Here is a 15,762-nt window from a genome sequence, read left to right as displayed (position 1 = left end):
ATAGTAAGCAGGGTAATATCCTCAATACTCCCCTAAAGGAAGGCATGGGGGTAACAGAGAAAGCACTGGGGGCATCAAACGACGTCCCCCTAGAAAGTCATGCAGGGTGGTAAACTAGCATCCAAGACCAGCTGCACCATGTAAGTGTACCATAAAGCAGTCTGGAGACACTAGAAGGATCGGAATCCCTACAGTTGTTGTCCCATAATCTCTTGCAGCAGGCGAGGGAGCAGTCTGAGAGGAGGAAAGGCAGACAGAGAACACTGGTCCCACGATGGCACCAGCACACCCATTAAATCCGCCAGGAGAACCCGCAGTATCGTCCCAATTGTTGTACCTCTTTGTGAGGCAGGATGTCAGAACAACCACTTCTGAGATTCCTCACTTTAGGCAGATCTGCTAAAAAAAACTGCGTGGGTGCAGAACTCGCTTCCCATTCCAATTCTCAACACTGGGAATGTGCACGGCGGAGAAAACCAGAATGCTGCCTCACCCCCAACAAAAGGTAGGAAGCCTCCAACGCTGTTGCCAGAGTGCAGGTGCCACCCTGGTTGAAGACATGGGCCACAGTGGTGGTAGTGTCTGATCAGACCCAGACAGGAAGCGAACAGAGAAAGATAATCGAAAGCACCCAAGTCAACCTGAATGCCTTTAGCCTGAGGACAGTGAGGAGTAGGCGAACCGCTTCCAGAGTCTAAACTCCTCATTTTGACCTTGAACCAAGACCTCTCCCTCTAGCCGGATAGGCTGGCATTCCGTAATAACGACCCGTCCAGAGGAAGAGAAGGAAGTGTGCTCTGGCTTGCTGGACAGGGGACCAGAACCACCATAAGAGGAAAGCCCCCACAGCGCCGCCCATCCAGAAGGAAGAGCCTGGCTCAGCAGCACAGCCAGTAGGCTGCAAAGCTGCGGCCTAAAGTGGTGGAGGGCCCGACCACAAACATGCTCCCCAAGCCCCATACAAGCTCCAGGGCATCCAAGGGGAGCAGGAGCAGTACTGCCCAGATTACTCCCATCTACTAGGAAACTGAGGGAGGGGGGAGAAGGGCACCCGCAGCTACCCAGGCCAGGGGACACAGTCATTCTAGGCATGAATCTGTGTGTCACACGCCAGTACACACAGCCCAGTGTCCGTGATGCAGGGACACCACATCCAGGAAAGGAGGGGGCATCTACTTACTGATCCAGCAATGCGTATGGGTAGCACTCCCAAGACAGAATCCTCCTCGCCACGAAGTGGGGGGGGGGGGGTTGTCGGCCAGGGTAACACTGTGACGGGGACTATCGATGCCCGGTCACATGTCTCCATGAGACGTTTAACACGCTGGCTGCCCCGGTCCAGGATGGGGCATGTCGCAGCCTACCCAGCGCGTAGCTAGGGGTCTGCGCATTCTCGCTGGCCAGACTGGGGTAACCACTGGATCTAGATTATCCAGCCCGTCGCCCAGCCCAATAGAAGGTCTCTGCAGGAAAAAAGTCGAAGAGAAAAAAAACATGCAACTGCAGGTCCCAGCAAGGACCCAGGTCTCTACTCCTGAACACTAGGCAGAAAAACTGGATGCCTATAGCAGAAAGGGGGTTTTATGCCAGAAGGAACTGCCTATAGGCGGTGCAAAGTTATTTTTCGGCCTAGTGTCCTACTCCTGTAGGTAGCGACATAACCCAATGGTCAAGATTCAGCCGAGCTGTGCCCGTAAATGAACGTAAGAGACTTGTCATTTTCCATATCCATGTATAATTAAAGCTAGAAACCGGTTTCTGTTCATAACAGTTTTGAACCACTTGCTGACCAGCCAAAGCAGATATACGACGGCAGGTTCCCGTGAAACTACGTACCTGTACGACGCTTCCTGGGATTGATCATGGGGGTGCGCCCATTCGCCAGAGGGGAAACTGATCTATGGGGCCGGCGGCTGCGATTGCTGCCAGGAATCTGCAATCGCTCCTCGTGGCGACAGAACGGCGGTCTGCCATTGTAAACACGGCAGACCGCTGTTCTGTTAGCAATGAACACAGGGTTCCCCTAGAGTAACTGCCTGGCACCTGGTATCTCCTCCATACTCTTAAGACTGTGCTGGGTGACACAGCAAACCTGGCAATGGCACATAATGATGTGCCATCTTGGAGTGCCTGTGCAACCTCCTATAGGGTCCAGGTATCGCCTAATGCTACCAGTAGTGACACTGAACCTAGCCAAATGCCAAACTAGTGAAAAACATTCAGAAAAGGTGACTAGGGAAAAACATTTCAGTGGCCTACACCTGAAAACCATTCTGTTTTTTGTAGGTTGTCTCATTGTTGCCTATCTAGTGCCCCTGTTGTTGTTTTCATTTATATCAAAGCAGCTGAAACTGATTAACAACTCCCTCTGCTACTTAACTGACCAAATCAGTATACCAGGAGTTTAATTGACTTGATGCTATACTCTGATTAAAAATTGTTCCTTTCATTTTTTTTTGATCATTGTATAATTGTAAAGCATATATTCAAGGCTAACCTCATGCATACTTATTTTAGAGGTGTATTTCAAACAGGCATGAATAGGGCTTTTTACATTATATGAATTCATTGCTATTTTTTCAATGGTAGGCTCTCAGGCATCCTTATTTTCAAGTGGGTCAAGCTCTTGGAACACCTCAAAGAATTCAAGAGTTATCAAAACCACAGAAAGAGATCCAGGAGAAGCATATCAAACCCGTACCACCTGCTCAGCCTCCTCCAAAATTTAATACTAGACTCTCAACCCGAGCCCTCCAGCAAAGCCAGTCAAATGGACATCCTGTTAAAATGAGTACATCCACAACAGATTCTTTAGAAAGTTCCCAAGAAAGAGGCTCCATCATCCACCCACTGCTACCTGCAAGAAGCAATCAACCTTCATTTGTAAGTACCAAGGATTTCCTGACAACTGGGGCAAATGAAAATGTTACCCATAGGGTATACTACATACTCTGTGACAATAGTTGTGTAAAAAAAACTATAGAATATATTTAGCATATGTAGCATTTTCATTTCAGTGGTAAAAGAATATTTACATTTTACCTTTAACATTTAGAAGGAACCTTGAACTTATGTTTGTGTGTATTAATAGCAGGTTTTACATTTGTAATGGGAGTATACTGGGTCATTCTTTTTTTTTTTTTTTTTATATTATTATGGGAACTTTGCTTTTATAAAACACTTTGTTTTAGCTTTTTTTTCAATAGTTTTAAATGGATTCAAAGTGAAATCCGGTTGCTGTGGGTCCTTTTTAGTAGCGGTTCCAGCAGTTCTGCATCATACAGCATGTCCCAAGCATAACCATATATGCTTGAAATCCAATAAAATCATTGACGCATTAGCTGCGCTTAACCAGTTTATGATACACCACATGCATCCAAAAAGTTCCAAGTCATTGCACCATGTGATCAATGCGACTGATGGCAGTAAAGTAGCTCCACTCTAAAATCTTGAAAGTGTTAGGGGTGATCGAACATAACAGCCCCTTCACCACACCTCGTGCGAACCTCTCCATTCAGGTGTTGCACTCACCAGATCCTTAAAGAATAATTGCCTTTAGATTTTCCTTTAGATAATAAGGTCTCCCTAGTTTATACATTAGCATAAGGTCTCCCTAGTTTATACATTATCAATTAGTGGTATTAACCGTTCTACTCAAGCCGGTCATCAGCAAACTAGACCTCGGGCTCGATTTGATCGATAATTGTGTATGACCCCAATATGTGTCACAGATCAGATCTAAACCTACACACTGGATATTATTAAAATATCGAATCAAGTAGGAACTAACTTATGTGTTACAGTCCCAGCACACAACTCAACAAATCGTGCGCTTGAAACTGCAACCACTCCAATTCATAGAAATCCCACATTGTTCCATATGTAGGGCAATTATTTATTTTCTATAAACAATACACAATTATTAAAATTACATATTAAAAATCATAAAGCGTATTCTATACAAATCTATAAGTTCAATTTTTTCAATCTTATATAAAAATGTTATATACAGTATAATGTAAATATTATATATAAAAGACTTTGGTGATCCAATTACCCTAAATCATAATTATATAACCCAGAATCAAAATGATTAATAATCACTTGTAAAACAGTTTAGAACCAATTCAACATACATTCTCTCAGGGCTTAGTGTATCAATTAAAAAAATCCATCATTTTGGATAATTCCCTTACCCTATTTGACCCTCTCCAAACTGTATACGTTTTATCGATCCCCAAAACATCAGTCCTGAAGTGTCCCTGTTGTGTTTGCGCCTAAAGTTTAAGGAGACACTGTGGTCTTTATATCCTATAGAGTTGTTAATTCCATATTCTGACACACGTTTTCCCAATGTTCTTTTAGTGCGGCCAATATACATTAGCCCACATGGGACTTCCAGGGCATACACCACATGGGTGGAATTACATGAGATGAAATCCTTAATGTCAAATTCTTTAGCATTGGCCATCGGCCTGACCCTGGTTAGACCCCTTACTTTTTGGCAAGCCCTACATTTCCTACAGGCATAAAAACCCGCCCTGTCTCAAAACATTTGTGGTCTTTCTGGTGGGTCATGGACTTTTTTTTAACAACCATATCAACAAAAGAGGGCTCCTTCCTAAAGATAGAAAAAAAATCGGTTTATCAGGGAGAGATCCATTAAGAACCTTATCCATACTCAATATTTTCCAATATTTCCTAAAAATATCTTCCACCTCTCTATATTGGTCATGGTATTTATTAATAAATCTCCATTCATGTTTATCATCATTTTGTTGTTCTCCACTAAACAAGACTCTTGAGATATTTGTCTGATAGATTGAATGACCCATCCAAGTGATCAGCTCTATATCTATTTTCCACAAATCTATTTTTAATTACTTGGGATTGTTGCAGAAAGTCGGTGTCGGTGGTGCAACTCCTCCTAACCCGCATAAATTGCCCCTTTGAGATATTCCTCATCCGTACAGGGTGGTGCCCACTGTGTATGGGGAGGTAACTGTTGCGGTTTGTCGGCTTAAAGCAGGGGTGGGGAACCTACGTCCCGGGGGCCGTATGCGGCCCTCAAAGTCATTTGGTCCGGCCCCCGTGCAGCTGAGTTGGTGTCTCTCAGCTGATCTGTCAGAACGGAGCCAATGCTTCCTGTATAGTTCCGGCTCCGTTCTGTCAGTCAAGTGAGTCACAGGCGGAGTGATTTCAAATGCACTCCGCCTGTGACCAATACAGGAAACATTGCCTCTTCCTCCAGCGCGGCGCCGCTGCTAGCTAGCATTTCCTGCCAGCAGCACACACAGCAGTACCAGCCAGAACCAGCAGTACCAGCCAGAGCCAGCAGTACTCACAGCAGTATAAGCCAGAGACAGCAGTACCCACAGCAGTACCAGCCAGAGCCAGTAGTACCCACAGCAGTACCAGCCAGAGTCAGCAGTACCCACAACAGTACCAGCCAGCAGTACCCACAGCAATACCAGCCAGCAGTACCAGCTAGCAGTACCAGCCTAAGCCAGCAGTACTAGCCAGCAGTACCAGCCAGCAGTACCCACAGCACAGTACCAGCCAGCAGTACCAGCCTGAGCCAGCAGTACCCAAGGCACTACTTACAGCACATTACCAGCCTGAATCAGCAATACCCACAGCAGTACCAGCCTGAGCCAGCCAGCAGTACCCACAGCACAGTACAAGCCAGCAGTACCAGCCTGAGCCAGCAGTACCCACAGCAGTACCAGCCAGCTATACCCAACAGCATTACCCGCCAGCAGTTCTTTTCAAAACTTACCACCACAAAGTCGACTGCGCTCCAGACTGACTGATGCAAACCTGGAAAACCAGTTGCGAGTAGCAACATCATCAATACCAGCTAACATCACACACCTCACCAAAGAGAAGCAGTTGCAGCCATCCCATTAGGGGTGAGTTAATTCAATTTTTGACCAAATATAACAGGCACATTTTTAAGTTGATAATTTTGTACGGCCCCCGAATGATTTTATAAATGCCCAAATGGCCCTTGGCAGAAAAAAAGGTTCCCCCACCCCTGGTTTAAAGTATACTTTGGTGGTGAGTAGATTGTTTTGCCTAATGATGGTCACATCCAAATGATTGATCTGTTCATTGTTCCATTGATAGTCCAGCTTTGTTATTTGGATTAATATTTAGCTGATTCATAAATTCAATTAAGGTTTTCTCTATCGTTCATTGACAGACACAGCTCTATATCTTCTTAGACCATTGGGTTATGCTCCTCAAATCAGGAATAGGACACTAGGCAGGAAAAAGCTTTACCATGCCTATGGGGGTGTTCCTGCAGGCCTAACCCCACACACTCTGCTACAGCAGCCAGGTTGTTTCTGCCTAGTTTAGGAATAGGACCTAGTTCCCTGCTGGGACTTCGGTCTTAGCTATAATAGGGAAATTTTTGTGCTTTTTTATTTTCACTAGTTAGAGTTCCTGGAGAACTACAAACAACAGCCCGCTGTGGTTTCGGACTGGATATTCTAGATCCTTATGATCTCCCAGCCTGGCCAGCGAGTGTGAGCAGGTTATAGTCCAGAACTAGGCCTCGCCATGACAGAGCCCCGATGGATAGGGACGAGCCTGCAAGTGGACAAGTCTCGCTGGGATGCGATTGACCTGGAACGCCCTGAGTCGCAGCGTACCCACTGGCTGGCAGCCCCCCCATCCTTGGTGGGAGGTGGTCTGCGGAGTGGCGCCCACCTGGTACCATGGTATGGTGAGTGATACTGTCTCCCCAATCCTCTGGCGGTCTTGGGGTGGACGTGGGCTCCCTCCCTGGAATAGTCGGACCCTCGGGGCTCCCTCGGTACCCCTTGCCTCTGGGATACTAGGCCTACCCCTCCAAGTCTTTTCACCTACCCATAGCAGGTCCTACCTCTGGGGGGGGGGGGGGGGGACTGCGGCCGCGGCAGCTTTTTTCTTGGGGGTGGCCTTGTCCTGGTGGGGTCCTTTCGTAGGGACCCTCTGATGCCTCTTGTCTGGTGCCCCCTTGGGGGGTCCGGGACACTGCATGACGCGCCGTGGGGGCCACCATTTTTCTGTAGATTCATGCTTTCTATTCTCCCATTGAAATGCATGGGCAGCCATTTTTTGTTAGTTCCCCATAGGAATGCATGGGGTGGCCATTTTCTTGTAGTCCACAATGCTGGAAAGGCGAACGGCATGTAACATGAATATCTATCTATGACAGGCTATGATTGTCATTTCCTGTGAAGGAACATTTTACTTTCACTTTCACAAGAACGTGCTGGCAGTCTCCTGAGCGGTCTGGTAACGTTTTCTGGGGTCCCCTGTAGGTTTTACTCACCCACTCTGCTATCGGCTTGTATTGGATTGGGACTAGGTATACCGCTAAGTTAGCGGTGGGATCGTGATTTAGCGACTTTTAAAGCGATGCTGCATTTTTTTCCATATTGTGTAATATGGAGTCCCAGGGGTACTATTTCACCTACAGACCCCCTAGGAGTGGCTGCGGAACACTCTGGGTCGCAGCCAGCCCCTGTCTGTGCTTACAGCAGTCTTGGAAAGCCTTGTGTCGAAGGTAGATTTTGTATGTAAAAGCGTCGCTAGCCGCAAACGCCCTCTGCCTTCGCCTCCCTCGGTAGTTTCCTCAGATTTTGAGGCAGATTTGGCCGCCACAGACGCACCCCACCCTGAGGGGTCGGTGCCTTCACATTCTGTTGGTGAAGAGGACCTGTCCGCCGCCGCCGAGCGGGAACGCGCATTGATGGAAGCACTTATAGTTTCAGTGCAGGAAACTTTAAAATTGGCTGATGAATCTACAGCGTCGGGTTCTCAGTTGTCGGATTGGCTCCTGCAAATCCCAAAAATCGGCAAGGTGTCAAACACATGCTAGTGGTGCCTAAGTGCTTTAAAAGCCATTATCCTTTTGCAGATGCAGTGTCCACTAGGTAGACAGTGCCCCCTAAGGTGGATCACCCGGTTTCCAGGCTGAATAAGTCTACTGTGGTTCCGGTGGAAGAATCCCCGGCCTTCTGGGACCCTGTGGATAGGCGAGGGGAGTCTCTATCCCGCCACTGCATGTGCTTGTGGGTTCCATTTTAAAACCAATATTTATGAATGTCAGATTGTCACAGACGGTTACTGAATGGATGAAGTTACTAAGAGAAACTGAAAAGTTGAGCAGCTCCCCCCAGCAGTGCTGGAACTAATGGACCAGATTGCTTAAGCCCTGGTGTTCATGTGTAATGCGTCCTTGGATGTGGCTCCCCTAGTTGCCAGAATGGGGATTGCGATTAGACGCATGGTGGGATTGAAAAGCTGGTCTGCAGACCAGGCTTCCAAAAACGCTTTGACAGATCTTCCCTATTTGGGGGAGAAGTTGTTTGGATCCTTTCTGGATGAGTTGATCAAAGGGGGGAAGAGTACTCTTCTTCCTCAGTCCTCTAAGGGCAAGGCGCCACGTCATAGACGGGGGCCTTCCTTCACTGCTTATAAGCGGCTTTTTCGTACCTCCGGGTTGCAAGAAAAAGGGAAATCGTTCAAGTCTTCTGGGAATTCCAAGATGCCATGGTCAGGTAAATCAAAGACCAGCCAGTCCGGATCTGCGGATTAATCCTCGTCTGCATGAAGGGGTGCCCTCACCCGTTTCTGGGGTAGGGGGGGCGTCTTTGCTTCTTTCTGGGAACCTTGGATTTCCTAGGGTTCACAAAGTGATCCAATCAGCGATCGAATTCCGGTCTCGTCTGTCGGACAGATTCTTCCCGTCCACTCTGTGCCTCTCTCCAGACCTATTGGAGATCTACGGGCGGCGGTACAAGATCTACTGTCGAAAGGGGTGATTGTACCAGTTCCCTCTCAGGAACGCTTTTCAAGAGTTTTATTCCAACCTGTTTACTGTGCCCAGAAAAGAGGGTAAAGTGCGTCCAATTCTGGATCTCAAGGCTCTGAACCGCTTTGTGCGGGTACAGAGGTTTCGCATGGAATCCATTCGTTCGGTAGTGGCGTCACTACACCAGGGAGACTTTTTGGCCTCCATAGATATCAAGGACACATATCTACACATCCCTAACTATGTTGAACACCAGGGGTTTCTTCGCATTGCCGTAGCAGAAGAACATTATCAATTTGTGGCGTTACCCTTTGGTCTCGCCTCCGCTCCCAGGGTGCTTACCAAAGTACTTGCCCCAGTGTTGGCATTGTTGCGCCAACGGGGGATTGCGGTACTGGGGTATCTGGACGATCTCCTATTAAGAGCAGACTCTCATTCAGCCCTGATGGGCGACCTGACGATCACTGTCAGCTCCCTGCTGGAGTTCGGGTGGACCATCAATTTCAAGAAATCCGCCCTGATACCTTCCTTGAGACTGAATTATCTGGGCCTGACTCTAAATTCAGCCTTTGGCGAGGGTCTTTCTTCCCTCGGACAGGCTGCAGAAGTTGCAAGGAGCGATCCGGTTGTAGTTGTCAAAAAATCTGTCCTCTGCGAACTTGCATGCGGGCCCTGGGTCTGATGGTATCAACCTTTGAGGCGGTTCTGTTTGCTCAGTTCCATACCAGCCTTTGCAAAGAGAGATTCTGGTCAAATGGAACAAGGATCCAAAGTCTTTAGACCCTTTGATTCGGTTGAGCCACAACACAAGATCTGCTCTGTTATGGTGGCTTCACTCTCCAGCACTATGCCAGGGCAAGTCCTTCCTCCTGTTGTTTTGGACGGTGGTAACCACGGACGCCAGCCTGTCAGGCTGGGGCGGGGTACTGGGGAAGTTCTGTGCCCAGGGAACCTGGACAGTAGAAGAGTCCAAACTACCGATAAATGTTTTGGAGCTCAGAGCAATAAAGCTTTGTCTGAGCCACTGGATGATTCTTCTGCAAGATTGTCTGGTTCGGATTCAATCGGACAATGCCACGGCTGTGGCTTTCCTCAATCATAAGGGGGGCACCAAGTGTGTCTTGGCAGCCAGGGAGGTGGCCGAAATTTTGGCCTGGGCCGAACAATTTGTCCCAGCCCTCTCTGTTGTGCACATCCCAGGTGTGGAGAACTGGCAAGCGGATTACTTGAGTCGTCAGGTGTTGGATCACGGGGAGTCGTCCCTACACCCGGAGGTGTTTCATCTCCTGTGTGTCAGGTGGGGGACACCCAAGGTCGATCTGTTTGCTTCTCGCCTCAACAAGAAGGTGCAGAAGTTCGTAGCCATATCTCGGGATCCTCTGGCCGACGCCACAGACGCACTGGTGGCTCCTTGGGGTCAGTATCGGCTGATTTATGCAGGGGCGTAACTACAGGGGTTGCAGGGGTAGCAATTGCAACTGGGCCCCATGCTCCAGGGGGCCTGTGCGGCTCCCCTGTACACCTGGATAGGAGGGGCGGTGGGGGCAGCATGTAGAGAAATCACTGTCCTCCTTTTTCCTCCTGTAGCTGCAGAAGGAAAATAGAGGAGATTGGTTCATCTGTATGCTGCCCCCGCCACCCCTCCTATCCAGTTCACTTGTGTCCTGCTGTCTCTGGGCCCCTGTGTGCTCCCCTGTACCCCCCCCCCTCCCCCCACTGTGCTCCCTTCCCTCTCCTGCTGGCTGCTGCAGCGGATGTGTCACAATAGAGGACCAGGAAGCGGTCAGTAAATTTACCAGCTCCTTCCTTTTCTGAATGGACAGTCATAGTCAGTGACATTGTAAAAAAAAATAAAATAAAATGTTAAATAATACAATTAAAATACCAAAAAATAAAAACTACTGACACCAGTGGGTGAACTTCCAGGATCGCAAAGGTCCCACTTGCAACCAGGCCCTGGCATTCCACCACCGTGGGGAGGCCCCAAGATGGCAGGAAGGGGGCCCACTGCAAAACTTTTGAAAGGGTCCTGTTGCGGGACCATAATAAAGGGCCCCACAACAAGAGTAAAGGGCCCCAGGATCAGTGGGAAGAGCCCCAGGCTTGAACGGAAGGGCCCCGTCCAGGTATCCGGGGGGGCCCTTCATGATTTTTGCACCGGGGCCCTGAAGGTTCTAGTTACGCCTCTGGATTTATGCCTTTCCTCCGCTAAAACTTCTGCCAAGGCTTCTACGCAGAATAGAGATGGAAGGGATTTCAGTCATTCTGGTGGCTCCAGACTGGCCTTACCGGTCTTGGTACGCAGACCTAGTAAGGTTGGTCGCCGATGCTCCTTGGAGACTTCCTCTCAGGGAAGATCTGCTGTCTCAAGGTCCAATCTTCCATCCTGCTTTACAGTCGCTGGCTTTAATGGCATGGCTGTTGAAAGCCAAGTGTTTAGGGATAGAGGTCTTTCTGACTCTGTGATTCCTACACTCTTGAAGGCTAGGAAGTCGAGTTCTAGGAATATATATCATCATACGTGGAAATCGTACATTTCATGGTATAAATCACTGAAGGTGCACCCTAGCTTGTTTTCGGTTGCTAGGGTTTTGGCCTTTCTGCAGAAAGGGGTTGCACAGCGGTTGGCTTTGGGCACTATCAAAGGCAAAGTGTCGGCCTTGGCGATATATTTTCAGTGCCGTTCGCTACGCATGCCTTGATTCGTACCTTCATTCAGGGAGTGTGCCATGCGGCTACTCCGAGGTGGTCCCCACTACCTCTGTGGGATCTAAATCTGGTCTTGTCTGTTCTTCTTCTTCAAAAGCATTCTTTTGAGAACATTCAGGAGATTCCTCTGCCTTCATTGTCTCAGAAGGTTGCCTTTTTGGTGGCTATCAGTTCTGCCAGCGGGGTGTCTGAATTGGCGGCGTTGTCCTGTCGTTCACCTTATCTGGTGGTCCACAGAGATAAAGTAGTACTCCATCCAAATCAATTTCTTTACCTTAAAGTGGTTTCTGATTTTCATGTGAATGAAGACATTGTGTTGCCTTCTCTCTGTCCCCAGCCCAAGACCAGAATCTCTCTTTGCAAAGGCTGGTAAGGAACTGAGCAAACAGAACCGCCTCGAAGGTTGATACCATCAGACCCAGGGCCCGCATGCAAGTTCGCAGAGAGGACAGATTTTTTGACAACTACAACCGGATCGCTCCTTGCAACTTTTCGCCATCAGGCTTCAGTTATGCAAGTTTGCAAAGCGGCAACTTGGTCATCTGTGCATAAGTTTACGAAATTCTACAAAGTTGATGTGTTGGCATCTTTGGATGCAGGCTGCTGTTTAAAGAGAATCTTTTTTGTACTCTGAGGGTGTATGTTTTTGCTAGGTGAGCTCCAGTTGTTCCTGGTTGAGCTCCATATTACCTGGTTGGCTACGTTTAGTCCTTGGGGCGTTATATTCTTTTTTGCATTGTCTTCCCACCCATCATGAAAATTACTGCTTTGGGACGTCCCAATGGTCTAAGACACAGGTGTCAAACACAAGGCCCGTGGGCCGAATGCGGCCCCCCAGGCCATTTCATGTGGTCCTTGCACCTCTCCTGCAGCATCCCCCTGGTCTCTGCCCCCACATTGTCTCAGTAGTCGGCAGCAGATGGGACAGAACTCCATTGCCAGATCCAGTGTGCTTCTCTGTGCAGCTGCAGAAAGTTTTGTCTTTGCCCACCCCCCTTCACAGCAGTTTGCAGCAGAGAGGAGGAAAGAACTCCTCCTACAGATCCTGCACCTCCCTGTGCAGCCGAAAACACCACCTTTTCTCTGCCTCCCCTGGTCTCAGCATTCATCAGAATCTGGAAGCTGACTCCAGCCCTCCTCCAGACCCTGTACTTTCTTCATCCCAGATCCACCTGCATCTTCTTCCTGGCAGCAGCACAAGGTAAGGGGGTGCATTAGGATGTAAGGAAGGGTGGAGGACTCTTGACATCTCTTGTAAGGGTGTAAGGGGGCATGTGGTGCTCTAGGAATCTAATCTTGCAGATATAACCGGCCCTTTAAGGGCAATCATAATGCTGATGTGGCCCGAGATGAATTTTAGTTTGATGCCCCTGGTCTAAGAAGATATGGAGCTGTGTCTTTCGATGAATGATAGAGAACTGGATTTTTGTACTTACTGTAAAATTCTTTTCTCTGCAGTTTGACAGGCGCAGCACCCGCCCTTCTGCTTCTGAGTGTGTTTGGGGTTTTTTGTCTTCTAAACACTGCTTGCAACGAAACTGGCTGCTGTAGCAGACTGTGTGGGGTAATGCCTGCAGGGACAGCCCCCATAGGTGTGGTAAAGATTTTTCCTGCCTAGTGTCCTATTCCTGATTTGAGGAGCATAACCCAATGGTCTAAGAAGATATGGAGCTGCATCTGTCGATGAGCTTGCAGTACAAAAATTCAGTTAAAAAATTCAGTTATCTCTGATCCTGCCCATATAAAGAACAAATCTTTAGTAAAACAACAAGTTCATCTCTCCTTTGGCTGAATATATACTTATCCTGCCATTCACTCATAAAAAGGTTGGCAAGTCTAGGTGCAAATTTCACGCCCATTGCCACACCTTTTTTTAGAGTGTAAAACCTCCAATCATACCAGAAGTAATTATGCCATAAGCAAAAATTATGTGCCATCCTCAAAAACCATGCCCCAGGCATAATGGCTTCTCTGTTTTTTTACAATAGGCTATGCTCATTTGCATGTACTTTCAACAAAACTAGCTGGCAAAGATGAAGCATACAGTATATTATAAACATGTTGAGGCTGTAAGATATTAGGTAAGGTCTGATAACAGCAGGAAAATCATAGAAACCAAATGTCTAATGGCTCTATATCTAAATATAAATTAGTCCTTGTTTAAAGAGTTGTAGCTGGAAATCTCATAATAAAACACCATTTTTATTTTTTAGAAAGTCACCACCAATACAGAGATTAATAATACAGATCTTAACGCGAAGAATAGGAGGCGATGGGGACATATTACAAAAACACTTAAGGTATCTGATGAATTGGATGACTTGGAAGATCTTGATGTGCATTCTTCAGTCACTAAAACTGAATTAAAGAATGAAAAACGCAGGCCAAGTGAGGATGATCTTTGTAGGTAAACTGAATTTGTCTCATTGTTCATTGCAAAATTGCACAGATGGACAGGATAGGTTACTTTAAGATATACAATTTTTATGTTCAATTTTCTTTCCTGGATTTAGCTTCAACTAAAAGCAAAGGAATAGAGATTTCAGTGCCTTGGTTGTGAAGAAATCTCTCCATAATGTCTATAGCTACTGGGTTGTTATAAAATACTTTTGCTGTCTGTTCAGAATATGTGAATACTTTTAATATTCATAAGCTTCATATTTTTTACAAGCTTCCTCTTCCTCTTTTAACCATCAGAGGTGCAGGGTAAACTAGCTACTGCAATGACTTTGGATTACTGCCTAACCTTTTAAGGCCTCTTGCACACTGCAGCTTGAAAAAGCTCAGTGCAGCTTTTTTTTTATTTTTTTACTAAGCTAAAATACAGCCCATTAATTGTAATGTGCCTATGCACATAGGCGCGTAGACAAGCGCCGTGCAATCTTCAGTAAAAACAAAATAGAAAAATCTGCATTTTTGGTCAGTAGTTTACGCCTCATGCACGCAAATATGCACGATTGCGCACAAATGTATGCAAATGGCCATTTACAAAATGTGCACAACAAGAATGTGAAAATAAGTTTCTGCGCATTTGCGCGAAAGTGAGCAAACGCATATGAGCAAAAATACGTACAAAAAAATAGATCCTCATACAGTAGTATCATGTGCAAGAGGCCTTAAAGATCTAGGTGCAGTGCAAAGGTTACACAGTAGGAACTGCCTCCAGTATTACAATGCACCAGAAGAGGCAAGAATAATGAGGGGCAGAGCTTTAGAGGCGGTGCAAAGCTTTCACAATTGAAACTTCTTCCAGTATTACAATGCATTGGAGGAAGCATTAATAGGCAGGAGAGAAGCTTTAGGGCTGGTGCAAAGTGGCACAGTTGGTGCCTCCTCTTATATTACAAGGCATCAGGGGAAGTATGAATAGTTAGCATGCAAATATCAAGTGCCAACAGCACTGAGACGCTATTAATTTGCATGCTATTGATATAGAGTTGTCGGCCTGCACCTAAACTGGCAAAATCAACAGGTAATTAGTATACAGCAGCAGGTGCAATTAAACATTAACATAACCTGGTAGGGTGTTAATTTTTTTTTTTTTTTAACCATACAAAACTTTAGTTTAATTTTTGTCTGGTTTACACTTTAAAACAGCTTAAAACTAGAGCATTGTTTTTGTTTTGTTTTTGTTTTTTAATTTCTCTTTCGTTAATTGACTGACACAGCTCCTGATCTTCTACACTAGGCAGAAAAAAATATTGGCTATGCCTGTGGGCAGTCGCAGGAGGTATACTCCCCTTTCTCTGCTATAGGTACTATAAGTAGATTATTTCTGCCTATTTAGGAGTGAGGACCTAGTTCCTCTTTGGGATTTCTGGTCCTGGCAGTTTTTTCCTTTTTTTTTTTTTTTCCTCCTGGTCTTTTCCTGCGAGATCTACAATCAACTGACAGACTGGACTAGGGCTGAATAATCTAGGTCCAGTGGTCACCCCAGTCTAGCCAGGGAGCACACGCAGACCTCAGCTCCATGCTAGGTTGGCCGCTACAAAGCCCCACCGAACAGGGGCTGGCCTGCAAGTGAAATGCCTCTCGAGGTCACATACAGCCGGGTCTCAACATGTGTTGCTGCGTTCCTCCTGGCCGACAGCCCCCCATTTTGATGGGTAGGAGGTTCTGTCTGGAGCGGTGCCGGTTCCTGGTATGGTGAGTAGCTGTCCGCCCTCTCCCCCTGGAGGGTTTTGGGGTGGACGCTGGCCCCTACCTGGGATCTTCAGACCCCCGGGTTCCCCTCCTTCCCGTTA

At 47.0% G+C, this 15,762-nt stretch overlaps 1 protein-coding gene across 1 annotated transcript in view; it reads left to right on the top strand.

The window, feature by feature from the left end:
- CILK1 (ciliogenesis associated kinase 1) overlaps positions 1–15,762 on the top strand; it is an 82,890-nt gene that overhangs the window by 47,434 nt on the left and 19,694 nt on the right. The window contains exons 9-10 of the mRNA XM_082252046.1: positions 2,590–2,883; positions 13,732–13,925. Coding sequence (XP_082108172.1) covers positions 2,590–2,883; positions 13,732–13,925 — 488 coding nt within the window. The remainder of the gene's footprint in view (positions 1–2,589; positions 2,884–13,731; positions 13,926–15,762) is intronic.

This window comes from Pelophylax lessonae (assembly GCF_965119305.1).
Source record: "Pelophylax lessonae genome assembly, chromosome: 3".
Taxonomy (NCBI): domain Eukaryota; kingdom Metazoa; phylum Chordata; class Amphibia; order Anura; family Ranidae; genus Pelophylax; species Pelophylax lessonae.
This window is presented reverse-complemented; position numbering and strand designations above follow the sequence as displayed.